The 26,008-nt window shown below is 34.9% G+C and overlaps 1 protein-coding gene across 1 annotated transcript; it reads right to left on the minus strand.

Annotated features, from left to right (window-relative positions):
* Positions 1–1,194: 1,194 nt before the first annotated feature.
* Positions 1,195–22,652, minus strand: LOC119639167. The gene is made up of 2 exons (XM_038036425.1): positions 21,086–22,652; positions 1,195–4,047 (listed from the first exon to the last, which is right to left on the minus strand). The coding sequence occupies exons 1-2, from the start codon at positions 21,900–21,902 to the stop codon at positions 2,870–2,872; spliced, it is 1,995 nt and encodes a 664-aa protein (XP_037892353.1). The 5' UTR covers positions 21,903–22,652; the 3' UTR covers positions 1,195–2,869.
* Between the last annotated feature and the right edge of the window lie 3,356 nt (positions 22,653–26,008).

Raw genomic sequence — 26,008 nt, forward strand, 5'->3', positions numbered from 1 at the left:
TGAATATTAAATTAAATCCTCTCCTTCAATACACAGGTGGTTGTGAGCCAAACTTTCATCATTTTTGAAATATCGTTCAACAAAGAAAATGCGTTGCTTTCTCGTGTATTTCTCAGTTCTTATTAAGACTAAACTGTCAGCCGTCAAATTGCTCTCTTCGTGTTACCAACACTTTACCGCATAAATGGTAGCATTTTCCAACTTTCCTTGACTGTTGGAACCCGCTATATTAGCAAAGGGATATATCATTTCTTCAAAAGAGAGCAAAAAGCGTTCGCAATAGATAGACGGAACTCGAATTATTAATCCAAATAACTTTAATTTATTGAGAGACTTTCTTAATAAATACATAATCGAAAGAACATTTTATAATCTTTTCGTTTTGTGTTTCCACGATATGAACAGTAGACGTATCTTTACATAAAGCTTATTGCAATACTATTATAAATCTGAATCTGATCAAATGTATTGGAAAAAATATATGGTCTTCAAATATATTAAAAGTCGCATTCAAAGAACCATTTTATACGATAGCATTAAGTTAATTAATTTGTGATGCTTGCAACTATTAAGCGTTACATGGGCATAGCGGTATTTTCTATTCTATTATTTTTGGCACTTTTGCAATAAAAACAAATAAAGAAATGTGGAAAGAAAAGTGTGCTTGCCGCGTCCTGTTGACTTACTTTTATTAAGTACTAAACTAATGAATTTTCGAATGCATAACATATGACGGTTTTTAAATACTTTTACTTAGCTAATGAATGCGGAAAGTCATTTGACATATTTTTTAATACTATTGCTCTTATTGGATAGTTTGTGATAATGGACACAGTATGTCGAACTTTGTCCCATAAAATGTTTGTCTTCGATTCCTCTCGATTCGGTCTCCGAAATTACAATGGCTACGCTTGAATATAATTCATTTAAACTAAAATATATATATATATATATATATGGAGTGAAGAAGATTCTGAAGTAATATACAATAAATGTTTTTTTGCTTTTTTTTCGTTTTTAATTTATATCAATATTCCTTTAAAAAAACCTAATAAGGCACATATGCTTATTTACGTTTGTGTTTACATTTATATACGAATTTCTTTAATAATAACTTTAACTGATTTTAAAATATATCATTACAAATATATTATACGTATACATATATAAATACATATATGCATATATGTGTGTGTATATACATATACTATCTATTTATTTATTTACTTTATTTACTTATATTTTGGAATAGAAAAGTTTTAATCCTTTTCTCAGTTTCATTTAAATACACATATGATTAAATCAATATTTTTGACCAGAATCGGTGTCTAATATAAACATATATATATACGTATGTATTGGATTACATCTTCGGCCAGTATAACTTGTATAAATTTATTGAACAATTCTCAAGTTCACACAATTGATTGGTATATAGCTCATGACAAAACAATAGCATTTTTTCTTTGAATAACAAATTTTTTATTCGTAAGAAGAGGTTATTAAGGTCATAACTCAAAGTAGCTTAGTACTTTAGTTAGGAAAATTATTGCACTCTTAGTACAATGATTTCGAACATCGTAAATAGCGTTCGGCAACATTCGTCCAGATTCGCGTCGATTAAATGCAGCTGCCATATAGTTAATAGCTCTAAAATTAGGGAATGCATTCACACTTTCGCAAAGAAGCCCTCATCTTGCAAGAATTCAATAAAACAGCCATAATAATTCTTTTGGGCAATAAACTGCAGTTCCGGAAATTCAACCATGCGGAAAAAACATTGTCAGAGAATCACAAATCAAACATCGGTGCAATTCTCAAATGCTTCCTTTAAATAAAGCAAATCATAAAAGGCTAAATGCGGTTCCTTTAAAGAAAATTTCGATTGTCTTGTCATCAACTGTACATGCAGGAGGAAGAGAGAATTTAAAAATGCGGAGAAAGACTAAGTTGTTAAGACTTATTACTCATTGATAAAAAAAGAACTATACAGCAGTTGTATGATAATAATATTGTTCGTCAGTTCGTCGTGTAGCACATGTATTTAACAGATTAATACGTTGTTTTTCAACATTTTTCCATTTACATTCACTCTAAGTATTTTTGCACTCAAGTTCGTTCGCGGTGGAAAAAGTTCACGCTTTCCTTTCTTGATAACTTCAACTTACAAGATAAAGATTAAGAACGTTTTCCCTAGCATTCAGTTAAATTTTAATCAGTTATTTATTACGCCGAAATTTCTCAATATTCAATCTTCATTAGGAATTAAATTTTTTGTGAAATTGTTACTCATCTTAGTCCTAATCAGTTGAGTGACCGAGAAACACGATATTGTCACCGATTTCGTTCAAGGAATATTCACTGAAAATATAATTAGAAAACCAAATAGCGGTAAGCCTTAAAAGGCAATGAACAGTTAATTAATTTGTACTCGGCCGAAAAGTAATTGTTAACGAATAATTAATGTCCCAGTGGTACTCCGTACTAAGTAATACGAGCGTAACTTTGTTTAACATACGTATTGGTGACTACGATAAACTTACTATGTTATGTCAGAGACCAAATGGTTACTTCACACCGATATCTTCCGAAGGTTGCAAAGATTGCCACGGGCAATATTTAACCCAAACATTTGAAATCTCAGGATGGAAAAATAAATTTAAAAACGAAAAGTTCTACAGTGTCGAGCAAACTACTTTTCCTCAAAGTTACGGTTTTTTGGACTTTGTATGGCCAACTTGACACTCGGTTGCAGTCAGCAGTTTATACTATCGTTCGTGTCTCTTGTCGTCATTCTTTTCTTTTAGAATGAAGTATTTACTCATTAGTGTTTAATTTCGTTTATCTACTATCAGTGCGTGTATAACATTTATCTTCTTGGTTTGCCAAAATTATTTGACGGGCCATTTCCATAGATAGCAGCAGCTATTACTGCTGCTGATCCGCCATTCCCATAAATGGCACCATTCCCATTCATTAACTTTGTGTGTTTGTGCTGTTGCATTGATGATGCTGCTGCGGCGCCCATTGCACGTTGGTGTTCTTCAGGACCGTCATTCAAGTCGAGTCCAGCTATCATTTGGGCGATCTCTCGTTCTTTTTTCATATCAGGTGGATTAAATTGTAGACTAGCTAGAGAACCGTGAGAACGAGAACGGTGCTCTTGACGAATAGAATAGCTGAAAGCTCGCTCGTTTAGGTGACCTTTGCGCCGATAAATACCGGTACCACCTGGAGATTCAGCACCCGAGTTGCCAGAATCATCCAAACCGTTGCCCATAGAGGCGGCCAGCTTTCGATTTGACATCGAAAGCGGTCGTGGCTCGCCTATTAATGATTGCGCTACTGGGGGTGGAGGGGTGGGACCGCCCATCGCCTGAACTTGATGATAGGTATAAAGCGGTGGCACGATTGGCATACCAACTGGTATGCCGGTAGTTTTCTTGTCTTTCTTCTTCTTTTTCATAGAACTGGATGGCTGCAATGTGGCATATTGTTGCGACATGACAACGGGCACATGCATTGGCATACCAATATGTGGGGGTGGATGAATCATTTGCGGATGTAAGGGTGGCGGCATTGCTGCATGAGGGGGAACATGTGGTCCAGGTGGAAAGCCTCTATGGCTAATTGTATGATAGCCACGACCCATCAATGGCGGTCCTGGCAACGGGCCATATATCGGAGCTCCTAAATGCATACCTTGTCGTTGCAATGTAGCCGGATGTATGGGCTTTGGTCTTATCAGAGTGCCCGACAAACTTTGGCTGCTTGAGGATTTCGGTAATTTCTTGTCTTTTTTTTTTTTGTTGCTATCTTTTTTAAGCGGTGGTGGCGGCACGTCGATAGGTTGGCTAATTTGTCGAAGTCGCGCCGGCCTTCCTAAAGTCGAATTGTGTCCTGAGTACATGTCGTAGGGGCTCTCCAATGCTATGCTATCTAATTGATCTTGTGAACCGCTCCACACCTTATGATTTTCATCACCATTGTACAGAGAAGCTTCACCGTCATCTACCGTCACATTTAGATCCGCACTACTGCCATAAACTGAAATCAAAATGGAGAATTAATTAGACAGGAAAAGTGTTACGTAAAATATTAATACAACATTTTTCCGGCTTTTTCTATTCCACCTAAACCGTATATTAAATGAATTTCTCTTTCATGTTTGATAAATTGGTCAACAATTTATTTTTCTTACACTTAATTGTTTAACTACCCTTTATGGATTTTTTATCAAGTCTCTCTTCTTACCGCAATATTTGTTTACTGCGAAATATTTGCTTTGTCTTACAAATGCATGCATAAAGTGTAATGACCTTAATAACAATCCACGATTACTTTGCTGTTATAAGTTAGCTATTAATAATTGTTAAATAAAACAAACAGAAAGGCGTCTGTCTGTTTAAAGCAAAAAAAAAAAAAAAAAAAAAAAAAAAAAGAAGTGAGAAAAAATAAATCCTGAATACCCGCAAATAATAGATGCCAACTCAGCTATTTTTCAAAATTTTGCATATTTCCCATATTCCTCAGTAGTGCAATATGAAATTAAAATCCAAAAGGAAAATTGTATTCCGTCCAGAATCCTAAATTCTTAATCTTTTCCCTATTGTTTGTGTGTATTGTAAGAATCGTTAGCTTCATAGCCATTGAGTAGTGCGTAGTATGGCGAACGACTTGAAAAACTTAGTAAGAGTGGAGATGGTATAATTAAGCAAACATTGTATGCAACTCGAATAAATCTGAACATAACTAATAAGAATAATTATAACGACGTGTGGCAAACGACCACAATAACTGGAAATGCGGAAAAACGAGTATTGCGATCAAAGATTGTATTGTATTTAGAATCATCGCTAACTTGCGTCAATCACCCAACATTGAGTATTTTGCCTATCGTAGTCTTGCGTATCATTTGCGTCGTTCCTCATACAACGTAAAATGCGAACTCTCTCTTGCTTTCAAAGGCATAAAAATTGAAGTTTAGAAGTTGTTGGTATCTTATTTTGCTAACTAGCTGAGAAAATGCTCAGAATTGAAAAATGTCTGAAAAGTGCAAGTATCCAAGGCATGCTGCAAACCGAATATAACTTTTTCATTTGGCTTATATTTCGGATGATAACGAATCATTAAGTAATTATAATAATAACATATACCCAAAAGAAGGAACGAGCAGGAGTTTGTTTATCCAGAAGCAATATTTTCTTGCTCGCGGAAAAATTTTTAGTCATACACTTCTACTTGGTAAATATAGATTGATCCAGAGTGTTTCATTTCCGATCAATTGCAATCTCTTTCAAAACCTTAAATTGTGGTTTTATAGTAATTGACGGCATTTCTATAAGTTTGTTAAATCTAAGAAAAGAAGAGATTACTCAGAGCAGCTGTCGAATTACTTGTGGAATATCAATGAGAGTCTTCTAACCAACCTCTTGGTCAGAGTTTCGGAAGAAGGCGTAACGCAGGTCACCCATTTTGTCGTTTCGAGAGTAAACGGAAATAAAATACAGCTCTGATTGAGATTTGGATCACATTTTTGTTGGGACCATGTCATTATTTATAGAGTACAAGTACCGCGTACAAAAACTTATTATAAAGACGATAAGGCCACAGTTGCGCTTCGTATGTGTGGGATGAAGCTAATATTTGGTAAGAGGACGTCGTAAATAAGCATTATTGTTCCTTTGCTGTAAAAAACACACATACATTTAATGCTCCTGAAGGACTTTTACTTCAATAAACCACAGTTTGTTATTGATCTTATTCGCCAAGATTACTCGTGTTATTGGTGATATAAAAGCACTTTTTGTGGCAAAATGACCAAAATTGATGTTCCAGGAGAGAATTTTTGCGAAAGTCCAAAGATGAAAGAGTCCATGTTGGTATCGTTTACCGTTTGTTAAGAATTGAAAATAAAGCACTTATTTGATGAGTCCCTTCCTGGCTTTAAATCGTACAAACACTGTTAATCGAGCTCTATCTTACATCCGAAAATCGCCCGAACAACTTTGCGGCATTCGATGCTTTGCTTTGTAAAATAACTCTACTAAGTACGCGTCAAAACAGCATATAAAACAACCGCGTAAACAGTTGTCGTGAAAAGGTGGCTCCACGTGAGAAAAACTTGGGTATGTGTATACATCTCTAAATTGATGCCAATGGCGTGCGATTCGACCATCTTTCTCTAAATTCATTTATTAAATACTTAATAAATAATAAGAAAATTTATTAGTAATCAGTGAAGAACTTTTTTTTAATTAAACAAAGCTATTATTTAAATATTGATTGCAGTTTCAAGTTCATTTCAAGTCAGCGCATTATTCGTTCATTATTTCCATCGACATGTAAAAGCTGCTACAACTACAATGGAACTCTTTAAACACGCAATAATACGTTTTCAGCGTTTCTTAATACTCGTACTCGTTGCCTTAGCTAAGTAAATAGTTTTAGAATTCAATTGGTGGGGAGATCGATCATAATGAAGAATGTTCGCAAAAAACGCGTTATGATGCTAAACGTTACTATTATATGTAATGAAAACCAATCAACCAGAATTGTCCGTGTGTTTGCCAATCCAGAGTTCGAGATTGCCATTGGAAGGCTTATTGCCAAAAGAATTTTAAAATAGGAAGCTATAATCAAACTTAGTATTAGTTTGGAAAGTGGTCTCTCTGTTAGATACTCAGAAAAGGACGTTAGCCTTTAATCTATCACTACCTAAAAATTAATGAAAAGTTCAGTGCGAAAGCTGTTTTTCACGGTGAGCTGACGCTTTCGCAATTAAGAGACTACTTTTTGATGGACATGTTCATCAAGCTGACTGTATGCTATCAAAGATTCGTCACAAATCGAACATGTCCTCCTTACTTAATTTTGTGGTTTATTGTGATAATGAACATAAGCACCCTGCAGCTGGTATTGTAGGCGGTTTAAAGAATTTATGAGCCTGTAGAAATCAGATGGCAGGTACCATGATGACCGCTTAGAAATATTTTAGAAACTCTCTAATGCAACTGTAAACTAACGTAGAGGAAGTAAAATGCAGCTCATGCAAGGCAAGCTGCATAGATTTGATCATCGGTGCATGAATGTTCATAAATCGAAGCATTACTTGTAAGAGAAAAAGTTACGTTACATAAGAATTGAATGTTTATATAATTACCGTTTATTGTTGTATTTGTTTTAAAAATAAAATACGAGATGCGTACCATTTGATTTAAGCCGCATTTACTCGTGCGCTCGCAAAATATTTTTGGAAAAACCATCGAATATAATTTTAATTACAATTGTATAACTTTTCTTCGGGAATAAAAGCATTTGAAGAATTCCCAATGAATTCATCTTACGCACGTTTTTAATAGGAAGATTCAGCTTTGGATAAAGCTCACATATGATTATAAGATATGAAGGTAGGGGAGCGAGAATATTTAGAACAACTCAGGAGTTAAATACTAAGATAAAAAATATTCAGCGAGTATTTTTGCGCGTTTGCAAAGGGAATCTGAGATTATTACATAAATACGTTGCCTGTCAAAGTGTTTAAAATGACGGGAACCGTTCTGAATGGACTGCAAAAGTGATAGGAGATAAGTTAAAAAAAAATGAAAATGAGAAGAGAATCGCTATGATTTCGATACGATTTCACGTTCGTGGATATTTTCAGCAGTGCAAAGTCCAATGTAGATATGTATAAAAGGTTTTCAGCTTTGGAAAATCTTTAAAATTTTCTTATAAATGCATTTATTCCGAGCATCTTTCTTCTTTGTTTTTACTTTTCCATAATTAATTTCTTTTATTTTTATAGCCATCGATGAAAGATGAGGGAGGGGGGAGATTCATTTTGCCAGAACGCTTGCAACACCCAGTAGAAGGCTTCTGAGACCCCACGAAGTGTTTATATTGTTGATCGGCATCCAAATTTGGATCGATATAGGCATGTCCGCCTGCGTAATGTCTGCTCTAAAAACTCCTGGCCGCAAAAATTAAGCTATCGACTTAAGATTTAGCAGAATTATTGGACGGCCGTGCACGCAGGTTAGTATTGGAAATATGGTCGATAGGCACGCGCTTAATAACACGCAAACTGAGAACACCTTTATTTTGCAAAACAAATAAAAAATTAGTTTTTTGCTTATTATTCACAAACTTTAAGTGGACAACAATTTGAAAGTGCATTCTATGGACGGTACTGCAGCATGTGCACAAATGTGGAAAAAATTGACTACACGGCTACCCAATATTATTATGTATCAAAATTTAATTTTTTTTGCATAAAGTATATAAATCCTGGGTCAGTTTCAAATTTGGAATGCATCTAGGAATGTCTGTTTGTTCGCCTGTCCGTCTGCCCAATTGCGTAGTAACTGTGGTAAATATTCTCCCGTTCACAAAACTGAAGATATAGTGTAAAAATTTGCAGAAGAATTTGGAAGAGACCTAAGCTTTTCAGAGGACACGCCTACAAAGCCCACGCGCGTATGCGAAAAAAACTTTTATTTTCGGTTAAGACCGAATATAAATTTTTTATTAATTGCTTTTATTTACTTTTATCTTAATATCTTTATTATTTATTTAATTAATATAAGTTTATTAAAGCCATTATTCATAAATACATACAATGTACTTACGAATACTTACACACAGGCATATATACACGTTCTAGTGGACTCTAGGTTAGATAAGGTTTAGAATAATTACGAGACAATAGTTCATCGCATTTAAGTGAGGGTATAATCAGCTAAATGCATTCGAATGCAATCGCGTGATAAGTTGGCGAACGATTAATATGCCTATAAATGTATTTCCAGTCCGCAATGTCCATAAGGAAATTAATTGAAGAAATCTGCGCCATAATAATGTTGTTACGAAACTTATCCCGGCGACGGGAGCACATCGTGGAAAAGCTTTCGAGAATAATAGAAGTGGTATTTAGTTAGTGATCGGCTACCATTGAAGTACAGGATTTAACAAAGATCGGTTATGTTATTGGAGCGGCGAGAGAAATAGATTATCTGATATTGCTGGCTCGATACGTCTCCTTGGACATTGACTAACCGAGGAAAAATAATTTGGAAGGAACTCCAGCATAAGGAGTGATTTCGAACACTAGAGTGACTATGACATCTTGTGTAATGCTGACAACCCAAAATCATTATAGTCTGAGTTGTTGAATACTCGATCTGATAAGTCGCATGACCCGGTGGATTCTTCGTCTGTTAGGTTTCTTCGACGGGGGCAGATATTAAATCTCCAATTTATCTATTTCGCGGACAACAGATCTGAGAGAAGTAAGACTTCGGGAAAAGTGTTTAGTTTCGTTGACAAGTTCGTCTCTCACATTTTTGGAGGAAGAGGGTATAGAAGATTAACAAAGAGAAGCTAAAGAGAAGACTCAAAGTGTTACGTGAAAGATGAATTTCAAACAAAGTGGATCTTATGTTCAAAAGTCTACAAAACTTCTCACTAACGCTTTAAACCCTAAAACTTGGAATCGCAGGGGAAGCACTTCGATTATTTAAAGTTTTTCCAGATTGTCAAGAATTAATGCATTCGAGATGACTTTTAGTTTTTAATCGTTTGTGCTTTGTTGAGTTTGAAAACAAAAGTTTTACCGAAATTGTGTAGGTATACACAGCAACAGAAACACGCAAAGGTGTGCATTGTGAGTGCATTTTTCTTAAGTGACTTAACTTAACTGTAAGAAAACTTTTATTTGGATTTTTGCACACATTTTTTGTGGAATTCGTTTAATATATCTGCGGATAGATGATTGTCACACAAACTTAAGCAAATATGCACAATTGCTGGCATTGTTTGAAGGTGTGGCGGCACAGGGAAAAAAGCAGCAGCTTTAATAGAAATTCAATTTCGGTTGCATTAGCAGCAAAGCCTGAAATAACTTTTTGCGTTTTCTCAATTTTACACAAGACTTTGGCTAAATATTGTTTTGATGTTTGGTCGAAGTTTTTTTGCAGCTGCAACCTAAAAATTTCAAAGGAAACTAAAAAAACAAAAGCAAGGCTGCACACAAACGGAGGCGAGTGTATAGTGAAGCACAAATGCACTTATGCTTCGCAGCGTAAAGGGATTTTTATTAATTGTAGCTTGCGGTGGGGATCATCCTGAGCTTTTGTTCGCTTTTAACCAACATGTCTGAGCAATTTTTCAACCAAACATAGTAAGAATATTATTACGGACGTGTGTGTGCGTGTGGTTTCGGGGAAGCAGTTCATATTTTATGCACAATTTGTGTCTGTGTTAAACTTTATTTATTTATTTATTTGATTCGAAAAGTTTCAACAGCTGACGCACATCCAGATGGATATGACTAACTCGACTGAGAATCTCATGCCGGATAAAGAAAATCTTGTAGTTTATCATTCAATTATGCACGATTAAGAAAAGAATTGTTTAAATATTCGGGAGTCAGTCAAAAGAAAAGAGAGCATTTGACAGCTGAACTATGAATAATGAAGCAAATGGTTTGCTTCCTAAATTGTCTATATATTTTTTTGGGAGTGTTATTGTGGCGATGTTGAAAACAGGGCGCAATTTATTTCATGTCAAGATTGGTCGATGGTGGTTTTTGCAGAGAGATTGATCAAAATTTCTGCAAAAAATGAATATATTTTTATATATAGAAGTAAGCCGAAGCCAGAAAGCCAGTTTAAAAAATTAGGTCATGTGTGTAATTTCAAAAAAATTGATGTATTTAATACCGGGTATGCGCAACAACACCTCAAGTTGAAGTATTCGCAATGGAATTTACTGTTGTTACATCTCTTTCGGTGCATTTTTGCACTTGTGTGTGTATGTGTGTATGTATGAATGTTTAATAATAATACGGGCTTATTCAACTGAAACTAGATTCCATGCTAATTTACTATTGCAGCGTTTACTGCCTTCGATTTTGCATAACTTTATGAACATACAAACTCACAAGCAACCACAACAGCTACCGCTACATTCAATGGAAAAGTAACAGCAATCGCCGCTACCGCCACAACCACTGCTTAACTAGTCAACATTTTAAGGTCTCATCATGATAATGGCAATATTAACGAAATTTATCAACACCGATGAATGAATGAAAGAAAACAGGAAAGAAGAGAATTCAGCCAACCATCAAAACTGCTACTATACAATATACACGAGTAAGTATAAAAGCAAAAACTGTAATTCAATTCGGTTTCGCCGATAAACGCTACAAATGTTTATACATTGCGTATGTAATCTGTGTGCGTTACGTGTTTGTGTGTGTATGAAAGAGAGAGAGAGAGACAGAGAGAGAGAGAGAGAATTTAATTACGATCTACATACATATAAATTGACGGCAAAATCTTCGAAGATAATCATTAACATGACGATGATAACGATGCTAAAACTGCATCAACATCATTATGATGTCTTTTTTGCGGCCAGTTTTATAATCCATTAATTGCTTCTGCTAATATTACATGTTGCTAGTGATACGTAATGGCAGCGGAATTCTTGTTTTTGGGTGTTAGTTATGGCCTCGTTTGATATCATCACCTTTTGTACATAGTGCGACTTATTTTTATGTCATGGCCACGCAGTATTTGCAACATTGTTTTTACTCCATTTTTAATTGCGTGCGAACAACGGCAGTGTAACGCTTTACATTTTAATGCAAGTACCACATCTTCAGGAGAGAAGCAATGGTTGCTTTTCTTTCAGCAAAATCGTTTCAAATTTAATATCTTTTCGAGTAAACCCTTTAGAAATTACAAATGAAAACAAGAGGTTAAAGTTCTCTCATATTTAAGAAAGCAATTTACATTTTGTCCGCTGGAATGGCCGAGCAGACAAATGATCTCGACTTACAGTTAAGGTGGGTAGGTTTTTCAATAAAGCCGACAGACTTAGAAGCAAGTGCTTTAAGTGCTCTTTACTTCTCTGACTGAATGAACCGTAACGATAATAAGAATTATTTATATTTTATTATTATTAACTGTTTTTATAAGCCTTATATGTCGACTTGTTTCAAAGTAATATTTACTAAATTAGTGCCGAACGGCGCGGGTATATAGCAGAGCTACCCTTTAGACGGTTTCATAGTGGATGTGCTTTGCCCAAAGCGACGATCGGTTATTCAGTGTGTATCTGTAGTACGAGCGAGTACTGGATTGAAAAAAGGCAGAGGTTTTAGATGAGCGCAAGGATGGCAAGCCGAGGTATGTAGATATAATGCGTGTGCGCGCGCGGACAAGTGGCCCTTCCTTCCTTGGTGAGACATTCAATATCGCACACTAAGTGTTGTAACATTTTAAAATTTATTTTTTCCTTCGAGATAGTTCGCCTATTTTATTACATAGTTAGTCAGCTAATGGCTATGAGCATTTAGCGCCAGGATTCTTGTCTTAACACGTATAATTAAATATGTTTTTTTATTTCACATGCTTATGCAATGCGAAGGAATTTGGAGATTCTCGAATCGTTCAAAAAACGTGCCTACAGAAGGTTAAGAAAAGAGGAAAAGAATAAAGAAATTACACTTTCTTATGGGCTGCTTGTTTAACATGCCCCAACAACTTGTGTTGAGACGAAAAGACTCTATCATATGTTACAGCTATTCGGATCTATGGGATTATTTCAAAGCTCTTAAGGTGCCAGACGCTCCTTAAGGATTTTAAAAGCTTCTCTCTAGAGGAGCACAAAAATTCTTTGTCGACACTATCGTAATCGTAAAATTCTGAAACGGCGCAGCCGGTGGACTCGTAACTTCGTTACATCATGCGTAAAATGATCCTATGGCGAACAACAAGTTTAATTTTTCATCTTAATAAAAATATGCACGAGCATAAGAATTGCGTGAGAGCTCCCGCGTATGTGTTCCTGTGTTTATCAAACTTGCTTTTTCGGATAACACAAGCCAAATGATAAATCTGATATAACTTTATTTTTTGTCAGTTGCCATATAAAAAGAAAAAGAAATTCTTAATGGGGAAAGAACAACTGATCAAACTCAAAAAAAAAAAAAAAAAAACAGGTCGCTAATTGCTGTTTATACTTGCGTACAATATTCATTTGTCTTATCTGGCATTTCTGGTGAGCTTTTGTGAGAAAATTAATGTAACGTAACAAACATATGAACAGACAGTTATAATAAAAACGGAGTGGTTTGGCGAAGAGAACTACTAAAAATCATCGGTTGAAGCAAACATGTCGCTAAATTGAGTTGAAGTAAACAAAATTTTTCTTTTATTATTTTATAATGAAATTCATAAAAGTTTTTTTGATATTAAAAACGTAACGAAACTCAAAGAGTTTTTGTGGATGTCGGACACGATTTCACGGATGTTTACTTCTGCATCCATTATAAAGTATACCAATAATTTTCGAAAATGCAGAAATTTACTTACGTCTATATGAGATGTGTTGTTGACTTAAAGCGATAAAGAAACATGCCGCAATAAACAATCTTTATATCTTACCGTTTAATAAAAGTCATTATTCACTTTTCACAAATTTAAAAAAAAATTTATTAAATTTTAAATTAAAACCTTTATCTACCTTTAACGAAGTTTTATTTTAGGACATTATCTACCCGGGATCACATTTCAGCTGTGGTTAATAATATTTTTATGAATTAAAAATGACCGAAATTAGTCGAAATTCTCTTTAAATAGCATCCAGCGACTGCTATCGACATTGCTTGATTGCTACGATTAACAAAATTGAAAATATTTCGAATCAAGCAAACAAAAAACTTTCTCATGACAAATCTAGTTTCTAAAATATATCCATTTCAACCGTCGCTGAGAGTAAGAAACTGTAGTCTTTTATTTAAATGCTTAGTTCAATTGAATATGTATTGGATTTGAGGATAGTGTAGCTGTCTGTCCCTTTTCTGCGCCGAAGTTTCAATCAATTACTCGTTTCGTTACCAATTTATATCAAACGTTGTAAAATTTTTGTTGTTTTCCAAATTTTATTCTTCGAGTGGCGTTTAAAGTGCCGTCAAGCCATATACCCATTAGACAGATGTTTATGCTAATGTAATGCTGTGGACAAACTCTTATGTATTTTTGTGTGCATATGTATGTAAAGATTTTTCTATGTATGATGGCAACTAAAATGTTTAACACAAAGGTCAAATTATTGTCTTGCAGCTGCACAATGAACCAGTTTTTCTTTTTCAATGCTTGAGGTGCAAGAAAATTGAACACTGATTTACCAAATGAAACAAAAGACTTAAGTTGGAAACTCGTTCTGATACCATTGGTGGTCGGTCATGTGATTATTTGTATTTGATTTAAAACAAAATTGTTTTCATTGCTTTTTCTATTAATTTGTAACGCATCTCTTGCAGACTCGATCGATTTAAAACCGTTTCCATTGAATCTCATCTTTTGGGTGAGAAATTATTTTCTGGAGGCCAACTTTAGCCTTAAAGTAAATGTTTTCCTATGCAATGATAAGTATAAAGTGCTTAGTTTTGAGAAAACTTGCATCTCGAACGAGCATTAACGAAATAAAAGCCGCAATGCAACAAAGGAAAAACAGAAAAGAAAACGAGGAAAAATGCACAGTGTCTGGCAAAAAACATGTAATAATTTTCCACTTCTCTCGCTGAGCAAATGAGCAAACAATTGTTTTTATTTTCATTCTTTTCGCCATTGTCACCTTAGTGCTTGTTTTCTTCAAAATTATGTTCCTCTCCCATGGACAATTTAAGCCAGCAGTGTATAAAGAGATCTCGAAAGATTTCTTCGGAAAGTTTTATACAAAAAATTAATTTACATTTCACTTAAGAAACCAGTGCGCGTTTGATCGCTCTATTATTTCATTTTAAATTAATAAGTTGACAAATTTATCATTTATCGCGAAAATCGTTCGTTAGCGAGAACAGAAAACTCTAAAAAATAACGGTAAGCCATCCATTTTTACTGTATGCTTAACGTTTTCTTATGAAGAGAGACAAGTCGTAAGTTAAGGGAAAGAGCATTCGTTATAATATACGAACTTATTATTATTATTATTATTATTATTAATTTCGCCAGAGAAATAAACTCTAAGACTAAACTCTTAACAGCACTACCATGCATCTAAGGCTATCTATCGGCTTGTACACGAACTTAAAGAAGACACGTCTCGAGGGAAGTTGGCGATGAAACGCTGAAGTGGAAGACAACAAAGTGCAAAGGTGCCTGCCATGAAAGTACTCGTATTAATTATCGAACTTCATTGTGTAGAGTGTAGGATAAACGTGGCCACACGCGTGCCTCTTTGGAAGCTCTCTAAAACCGGACACCTTTAACGGGTACTTTTACTGCAATCAGTAGATAATTAGAATCCACTAGATTTTGAAATTGAAAAATTGCAGTTGGACATGTCCGGTTGCAACGCAGCTTACCTCGAAAATCTTAAACAAAAGGAACAGACCATGAGGTGTTTACCAAAGACATTAAAATGAAGTAACCGCCGAATAGAATTAAGAAAGCCAGTGAATTTGAGATCTTTGCCCAGTCGAAATGCTTCGCAACTGTTAGCAGCTTTCCCTGCATAGAGATGGAAGTTCATGTCCTCACTGCTAAAGGTATTTCATTTTTATTTAAATGTTAATTGAAAGATAAGACGAACCACTCCTTTACTACGACATTCAAATCGAGCTTTGTTTTAATAAACAATAAAAGCTAAAAAAAAAAAAAAACACAAATAAAAAAAGAAACCTGATGCGCGATGTATTTTTATTGAAAAATGCTGAAAACTCGAAAAATCCATTGATTTCAACGCCATGCAGCTTGAACGAAAATCCATCCATTCATTCATTGGTTTAGAAATCGTCAACTTATTAAAAATTGTCTGCACATCGAATAGCGGAAAAGGAGAGAAAAACACATTTCGTTTTTAAAGTGAAATTAAAAGCAAAACAAATAAATAAAAAAAAAAAAAAACGAAAGAAAGAAAGAAACTCTCATGAAAGTTAAGCAAAATTATTTATACGCAAATAAGTCAGAAAAGCCAATACACGCTCGCTCTCGTATGCAAATAGGTCAAGCACATGTCGAGTGCGTACGAACGTCACCTGCAAGAGTATTTAAGATGATGTGAAGAAAAGAAAATATAAAAGAAGTAAAAATTAACCAAACATGCACCGATGAATTGAAGCAATTTTCATCTTTGATGGAGCGATAATTAAGGTTATTAAAGAAAACAGTGCGTTTATTGACATTGTTGCACTGTTTAGGTTATATCTCCATCTCTCTGAGTTTCATATAAAATCGTCGTGTGCTTCGTGGAGACTACGATGACTTACAATGATTATAGATTCATTATGTTTTGCTACTTGCAAGCAAATATGTAATTAGAAGAGAAAAAAATAATTTTCCCAAGAAAAATTTACCTCATTTTTCATTTGTAGCAAATCGTAGCGACTTTTTGCTGACAGATCAAGAACATGGCAGTAGACAACAAAATGGAAGTATGTATATGATTTTCGGTTGCATTCTTGATTCCCGGTCGCCACATTGTCTTTTTTTTTTAATTCGTCCGTAAGTATTTTGTTGGAAATACATTTCAATGTAATGTAATATAAATGGCTCACGGAATAGATTTGTTTGTGAGCTATGTATTTTAAACTTTTCTTCCTTTGCAAATATCGTCGTTATTGGTTTGATCCCATTTCGATACCTCGGTTTTGGTGAAGAGGTGTTTACATATGTACGTTTTCTTGATCATCATATCAGTCGGATTTGATTTAACTGAATACATTACAGAGAAGAGGGAGTTCTTAACTGCCGAAGACTAAAAAAACCGATTACTTGCTTTTGAGGGAAATGGTCTCCTCAATGTCTGTTGTGTTGTCGGCGAGCCGTCTGGCCGGTTCGTCCCTCTTTCAACAGCAGCCTTCCTAATATTCGAATTTTTGCGACCAAAGGCGTGCGGACCACCGACGGACACTCCTGGATCGATTTAGAGTTTGATACTGATCGAACGTATACATACATACTTTACGAAGTATGCGAAGTCCCTTTCCGGGTGTTGCAAACGTATCGATACTCAACATTCGTTAGGCATCGAAACAATTTAAAAAACAGTCCCTCAATAATTTACAATCCGAAAACACGATCAAAAATGTTGAAAAAAACTATGTACCATACTATTGAAAACTTCAATATTAAATGAGTGGACGCAATTAACCAAATAAAAAGAAGAATTTGACTATACTGAGCTCCCTAGCGTTCCGTATTGCTCAGCGTGAATCCAGTTGGATGCTTGTACAGACATGAAAACCTGAAATTTATTACTTGCATTCCTAGCTGATGGCTGCAGGTCAAGTTTGGAAACCAATCTGACTGGCCGTAAGTTATGGCAACGATAAATGTATATAGCAATCCGTAATGACCGATAGATATCAGTTTCAAGCAAGATTACTTAAACCAGTTAACTGCATTTGTCGAATATGTCATGATCGGTACAACCGTCCTTGTCGGATTTTCTCATTCGATTTCATCATTATGAATGTGTATTTGCCATAATAATGTATTTTTAGAATGTGTGTGTGTGCCATTTTGTGAAGCCATTTCGGTACGCGCTAATTTAATATTACACTTACTGTTTTTTTGACGAGTATACGAGTATATTGCCAAAAGGGTCGACACTAGTTAAAACTGTATTGCAAGAAAGGCAGGAAGGAAAAGAAAATCAAAGCAAAGGAAAAGAATTTTAATCTACTAATCCAAAGCTGGGAGGAAACATTTTCCAGTGTGACACTAAAATATGTGTAAAAGGGGTACACTTGACCAACGGAAAATTGGGCGACGTCCATAGCTAATTCGTTGCAACTTTTGTGAATACATTTTTTCTCATTTCCGAACGAATTGTTATCATTTTATGTTATAAACGTATTCGGATAGGCTCGAATTAATACAAAACTTACCGGAAAATGTAAGCTGGCAATCCTGGTCAAAATAATTGATGCGACAACAAAACGCAGGCAAAGTGTTATGAAATGTCGACTATATACATATATATGTAGCACATATATACGCCAAAAAGTTAATGGAAACGAGGAGAACAATTCAAACATGTACACCCTTGCCTCTGTATGCGCGCATACATACATATGCGAAATACATATATATACGATCGTGCTTATTATTTGCAAGCAATAAGTTTATGAAAGGAAACACTTGCAGTATAATTGCAAGCTATTATAAAAACCTGTAGAAGGCAACTTGCGGACTGATTAAAACCTTATATGAATTTGTTTGAATAATAGACCAAAAGACACGAAAAGAATACAAGTCACAATTATTTCAGCTTGAAACGACTTTTTCTTATCGATAGTGAGGAATGTATTCAATGAATTTTGACGATTGTCACGCATACATATATTTGATAATCCATGGATGGGTGAATGCACTTATGCATAGCATAATGTAAGCGAGCACCTGATCTGCCTACGATGTTTGTTTGCGATGTAGAATGAAGATCTGTTAAACTTCGATAAAATCTACAAATGAAAGAAGTTCGAAATTGGGTTCTTAGGTCATTCAGGAGCGGAAGCTTTGCATTTCTAGCCAATTTAAAACCCATACTTACCTCTGTCTACACAACCCTGAACACATAAGTTCAATAAATTAGAAGCAAAAAAAAACTTTAACTTGTATTTTCTCACTACAGAAACATCAGTACCTGAAGAATACCTAAAGAAAATATAATTAATACAATTACAATTAATTTGGCCAGAGAAAGAAATTCAAAGGCCAAAGTCTTATAAGCGCTAATATCTGAGGCTACAGACTTTATTGAAAATTTTACCGCACTTGAGATTTAACCGAGAGGCCGTGGAGCTATTAGTCGAGCTGCTTAGCGTACGCGGCCATTCAGGTAGACAAAAAAATCTAATAAAAAATAATTGTTTAATAAATCGCCTTTTAATTGTGCTTCGTTCATGTATTCAATTAATTGGCAGTTTTGTTGAGAGCTCTAGTGGATAGGGAAATGAAAGAAGAAAAAGTTATTATCAATTTGCACCGGGAAGGCAAAAAGCGCCAAAATAGCTGCAGAAAAATAGGATATAATGTCATTCAATTGAATACAATGACTATTTACACACTGTATCAAGGAGGCTTAGTACTTTATTCTGGAGGAGTTATATAAGGAGCTTGTCATAAACATAGATGGCGGACGTCACATAATAAAGAGAACAAGTATGCAAATTATATTTGGTTGTGCACGAACTTTCCTTCACTTCACCTTTGCTTTAAAGAAACTCAACAAAGATGTAATTTCGATGATCTATAATATATCTCTATAATCTATATATATATATATGCATAATGTATAATATATCTTAATACCTTTAATATTGAGTACTAAAAGTTCATTCCTAATTTTCATTCGCCCTTGTACCTAGAATACCCAGAACCTAAGTATGGGAGTGCATTCATTTTGCCAAAACCTTCTTAACAGCCAGAAAGGAGCTTCAGAGACATTTCAAAGGAGGTAACATCTTTATCAGTATCAAATTCCGAATTGATTTAATTCCTTCCGCCCGACTGAGCATCTATGAGTGGTAAACATTCTCCTGATTGCATACACAAGAACCATCCACCTTAAATTAAAAGTGTTCACTGTCAGATTGATATTCAAAACAGGCCAAATCGATCAAAGGACGCTTTTACAATCACTATAAAGAGGGACGAAAACACCTCCGTTTTCGAAAGCAAATATAATAAATTTTTCCCTTCTTGCTCATAAATTACGACAGAGACGAAAGACGACAAAAGCTTCTATGTACATTTCTAAACGGAAAGAATTGGCGAGGCCCTCTTAATATAGTATCGAAATTTCTTTGTTTACAAATTAAAGGCAACGAATGCAAAGCCAAAGCATTCGGTCACAGTCTTATATACTTTTCTTCTTCTCTTTCTTAAAAGAAGTCTAAAATAAAAGCAAATTTTTGATTTCTTCATAAGTCTGCCGTGCATTCTTGTGGTCGAGTATGGTGGTGGTGCGTGTAGGGCTTACGATCGATCGGCGCAAATATGTATAAAGACATGATATAATGATGATGATTTTCTGCTTTTGTATTAGTTCCTATTTCCTGTGATACGCTATTACGTGCATCACTTAACTAAGTCTTTTCGCCGTTGCCTTTGTGTTCGAAACCTTTGTAAAATTGTATGTTAACCTTGAATGAATAAATTAACATACTGCTCTCTTATGTCATATCCATCAATCCAATTGTTTGTCCGACATATTTATAAAGTAGCATTGGCGTCCCGAAAAACGATTTTCATTATAGCAAACGAAAAATTCTATTTTTTATACAAATATTAAAAAAAGGGGTTTTATTGAAATATCGTCGGACGATCATGCTGCACCGTACCCTACCAGCTAATACTATAGCGTATGCGGAGAATAAGACATACGGAATATAAGCGGAGAAATTAACGCGTAAAAAGAAACGACTGATCAAATATTTGATGGTGAAAATTATTTTCTCCTGTCTCTTCATTTCCTTACTTTCTTTCTTTTTGTATTTTTTTTGTTTTTTTTTGTTTTTATTTTCTCTTAAGATTAATTTGCACAAATGCCTTTTTCTTATGTCAACAATGCATAACGTCTGCACAGATATACTTAGGATTAAATGAAGAACAGAAAGCCAAAATAATATCTCTAAGGAAGCGTAGGCATGAAACTCCGATCGAATTAAATCTATCTACCAGCATAATATTTAAAGCGATATAACCTTAGTTCATAAGTAATATTTTAAAAGGAAATAAGGTTTTTTTCCTTCTAAGTGAAGGTTAAATATTTAATAACAAATTATTTAATAAAAGTTTTTATAGCACTTTCGAAATAATTCGTTTATATTTAATTATATGAGTCATGAGCCTGCAAAAGCTTTTGTTGTAAACGTTGTAGTTGTTTTTCGCTTGTACGTGAATATATTTAATTTTAAACATTGCCTCACGAGAAAGACTTAAGCACACGACAATATTTCACAGCAATACATGCATTTCTTTTTTTTAATAATTGAAAATAAAATCTCACCGATTAGAGAGAAGAGCAAATGAGGAAAAAAGAAAGCAAGCTCTTGACAAATACTTACAATTTTTAACGGAGGTATAACCTTCGACAGCACTGCTATTGCTGTCACCACCGCCGTTGATTAAGAGGCCGCCATTTGACTGTCGCCCGACACTGTTTAATGTAGTGATACTATCGGCTCGAGAGCGCCAACCAGTATGACTGACGGACGACGCAGTATTTTGCTGATGATGATGATGATGATGATGATGATGTTGACTGCCGTTCGCAAGACCCACACTGGTTAAGTCACCATTTGATTTGCTGCCAATTTGGCTTTTAAGTGTACCATAAACACTGCTTCCCGCTCCTCCGCCCGTACTACTAGTTTCCAGCTGTCTGGCGTATGAGTTATCTGCGTACGCATGAAAACAGCACCTGACTAGAGCATTGGCGGCCGCCTCGCGTTTGCAGATGAAAACGTGGCATTCGAGTACTTTGATGCCAGTAGTACGGCGTAAAATTGCAGCAAAGATGGGCGGATGCTGAGCACGAGGCATCCTTGCAAAGGGTGAATCTAACGGTAGAAATTTGGGCTCGGGATTTGCATTTCCACGTTCCGGTATCAAGACCTGACGTACCGCAGCGCAATAATGCAGTGACTCAATCGGGAAGAACCGTGTAATTTCTTTAAGATTTTCATCAACATTTTCCAAAAGAATACCATTGGACCATACACTCAGCCAAGAGTCGATGCCTTTGGCACCCACTGCACCTTCGGAGGGGTAAAGACTACGCAAGGGCTCTTGAATGCCTTGCAAGCCATCTTTACTTTGCCGAGGCACTGCACTACCCAAATAAAGGACACGACACCGACATATTGGCGTTGAATCTCCCATTTTCGATATTAATTTGAATTTTTTTTTGTTTTCTGTTTTTTAGGTTATTTTTGGTGAAAAAAATGAATGACGCGCTGCTTTGTGTTATTTGCTGAAGAAAACAAACCAAGCAAAGAATGTCGTAGTGGAAACCAGACCGTACTTAGGTAAGTAAGTGTATGTAACTGCTTGTGTGAAAAACTACTTCCTTGAGAACCCGTTTTCAATGAAATATTTGTTGTTGAAAGAATAAATAAATAGACAAAACAACAAGAATAAAAAAAGGCAATCAGCACAAAGTGACGACGACGACGACGACGACGACGTTGTTCCAAAATCGTCACGATCGACCAAAGCACCGACTGTCTGCCTGTTTATCCGCCAAATCATACGTCCAACTGTCTGTTGCGAGTGAATTCTGACTACTTATGTTTCAATTTGTTGTTGTCTTTATTTCTTTGCAAATGCAAAAGCAAGAGGTAGTAAATCAGGTTTTCTGCTTTGCTGCATGCATTAGTGGTAGTGCTGCGACAGAGTAGTTTATTTGCACATATAGATGTACAAGTAACTCTTGTTTCTTAAATTCTTTAAAAGTTGCCAGAGTCGTATGTCAATTACCCATACAAACCAAATCTTACACACAGGCGTACTCATACAGAAATGTGTGTATGCACTGAATTCCGGTTCTTTGTTAATAATTCTAAATTATTTATTTTAATTTTCTTACTAGAAAACATTTTTCTTTAACTTTATTACATACATAATATGCATTTTTTGTTATGCGCGATATTAAATTATTTTTAACTATTTTTCTGGTTATATTCCTGGCGATGTTTTCTTCTTTTTTTGGCATTAATAATACGTTGGCCTTCCGAGAAATAAGACGATTATTTTTATATCATTGAGAGGGCAGCAGTGCATGATTTCACCAAGAAATGCTGTTCGTTGTTGGAAACATATTTTTTATTTTATTATTATTTGGTTTTTTTTATTTTTTCCATTTTTTTTTTTGTTTTTGTATTTCGCACTTTTCACTTTGTTAATCGCACATCGTCACCAACTCGGATTCGTATTCATACGGGCACACCAGGCACTTAAACATTCGTATGCCTTAAGATATGTAGAAACAACAACAATTTTATACAAAAATATGTACATAATACATTAGCATGTATGTATTTGTACGTAGATGCAAACAAACTTAACGTTGTGGTTGTAGAATTTTTCTATTATATATATGCCGGAGACCTGAAAAATTTATATCGCGTTAGTAGCAACATACTGCTTGTTGATCATGTTGGTTGTATTACTAGCTTGAAAAGAATGTACGTTCAATAGTAAAGGCGCGACAGACAATAGCAACAACGACAAACAACAATGTATGTATGTAACAGATATGTCAATTTCTTTAAGCGATAAAATGTCGATGTAACAATGTTTGTAAAACTGACGTATAAATGTTCGCGATCCGCGTTATGTATCTTTATCCGACTGAGGCTAACTTGACAATAGCTTGGAATAGCTCAGCAGGCAGTTATGTGGCTTTTGCTACCACAATCGTCGTTGCCTTTGTCGTTTTGAGTCTTGCTTTAAGACAAATTTACTTGCTTTACTACTTTTGTTACTTTGGCATTTTACCAAAAATTACTCTCTGTTTTCTCTCCTATTGCCTATGAGGATTTCTCTATTTTCTCAAACGAAAGAGAATACGAAAATTTATTCTCCCGGTTTCTTTTCGCTTCTGTTATCGTCCCTCTGAATAACAGGTACTTCTCAGTCTAAGGGTAGATGATAATCGCTTTGTTTACAAGTCGAATGTGTTGTTTTTGTGGTTTTCTGAAAAACTTTTCAATGTTTTAAAAGGTAAAACGTGCTTAGGAATTCGCACTAACTTCTAACTAACTTCAGCTAATTAAAGCAGACTCATGCCTCAAATATTTTGTACGAGAAAAAATACCTGTAACATACGACTTACTTTTATTCTTGTCCATTGAAGATCGCTCTCGGTGTGAAATTTACGATTTAGTCAGAGCTAAGATAAATTCATTTATCATTTGGTAATAAAATATGTACGTAATTTACTTAAGATCCCCTTCGTGTCGCCTATTTTGTAGCTGAAATAGCCCCAGATAATCGTTAGACTTTACCTCTCTTTCTCTCTCGCTCTTCAATTTCTATGCACACATATACGAACATTAGACTGCTTCATCACTTGCATGAGAAAACTGTTTCCACAACCACTTCTCAACGCCTTAAATGGTTGTTGCATTTTATATCCTTTATTCAGTTTTTGTCACCTAGAAATATATAGCATCGGATCAAAAAAGTAACGCTGAGTTATCAAAGGGGCGTCTTGTTTGTTTTGCAGCGTAATTCATTATCTGACTTATATCGTACTATTATTATTATTGCTATTATGTCTTTAAAATTGGGGAAAAAAAATGATGAGGTATTGCCGTACACCAGCAGGATGAGGTACTTTTCAGTGTCCGATACGATGAATATATTTGAGGGCACGAATAAAATGAAATTATCACATTATTCCCGTCCTCGACGCAGCAAGCTTAGATACAAGATCGAGAATTTTCTTTGTTCGTCCAAAGTTCCTCAGGGCAGACACGTTTCTAAGCTTCAACTTTATTTACGAAAAACTTAATCCAAAAATGCACCAGAAATTGATAGTAAATTCGAAAAAAAAACCGACTTAAAAAAGGGAATATTTCAAAATGCAAACCACTTGTGTTGCTATTCAACTTCAGGTGAATGTCTGCTTTTAATAGGGCACAAACCCTTATCCTAGCTATTTCGTTACGGCAAAGTGACAAATATTGGTTATTGGTGTTCAAGTGTATGAGACTAGTACGAGTTTTTCACTTATTCGGATGAAGGTCTTCGTTTTGTTCTCAAGCAGATGTAATTATCTACTGATCTATTAATAGTGATATCAATATTGTCGGATGTACAAAGTCAGCTGACTATAAAAGACAAAATTCCGATTTAATCTACTAATAAGAATTATTATTACTACGACCTAACGATTTGCTGATTGTGGGTTCACATCTCAAGTTCGGTAGAGTTTTCTACAAAGCCGACAGCTTAAGATACTAGCGCTCTAGCTTGGGAATTTATTTCCTTGGCTAAATTAATAATAATATTGCTATTACTATTACATTGGCCGATTACAATATAATAGAATAGGATCGAATAGGATGTGAATATTTAGCACTGGAAGATTTCAAGAAATAAAAGCATAAATGTTATTGTATATGTGTGCTTGCTGTAAAGGATAGTAATTATTTTTGTTTGTCTTTTACTTATATCATTTGTAATAATTAAAACGTTATCAAGAAGAATGAAAATGGATGAATACCGCAAATAAACGCCGCATTTATTATCAAGCGAATATCATATAAAACATATCAAGGGGAAATCGATCGCAAACAAATTATAGATGTTTGTGTAGGTGTACACATATTTTATAAATAAAACAGTTAAGTACAAATACATTTTACAGCATTCTAATACTGGGAAGCAATGGGGCTTGAAATCGAGCGATGTCATTAGATAATCAGGTCCATCCAAGGCGACTAACGAGCCATAGATGTTCATTTATATGTTTACTGAACATTTCCGTTGTTTGATATATTTGACTCTCGTTCACCAGTTTGCGTCTCAATGTCGTATTATGGCCGATGAATTGCTGTTTATAGCTATACATTTCTTCTTCTTCTTCTTCTTTGGCCATTTGAAGGCAAACGAATATTATGGATATGTTTTCTAGTTTCTATACGTACATCGAATGAATATCTTCTGAATGTACGTTAAGTATGCACAAACACATGTACACTCGCAACTTACATTTGGTTGTTTATTTGCGTTAGCTCGGGCAATGTTGTCATACAATAAAGTCGTTTAAAAAACATTTAAAAAGAACAACAAGCGACGCACTCAATCATTAACTATATTAATTTCATAGCAGCATTCCAATCGATCAGAAAACAACTTTGATCGCAAACGTTAGATTTTAGTGACAGTTTCGGTGTTGTTTCGTTCTTATTTAACACTCGAGGTGTGCGATTCTCTTTTTGTTATTCTTTTTTTCTGGAATTGCAATAAAATTTTATTCT

The sequence above is a fragment of the Glossina fuscipes genome, unplaced genomic scaffold, assembly GCF_014805625.2.
Source record: "Glossina fuscipes isolate IAEA_lab_2018 unplaced genomic scaffold, Yale_Gfus_2 112, whole genome shotgun sequence".
Lineage (NCBI taxonomy): Eukaryota > Metazoa > Arthropoda > Insecta > Diptera > Glossinidae > Glossina > Glossina fuscipes.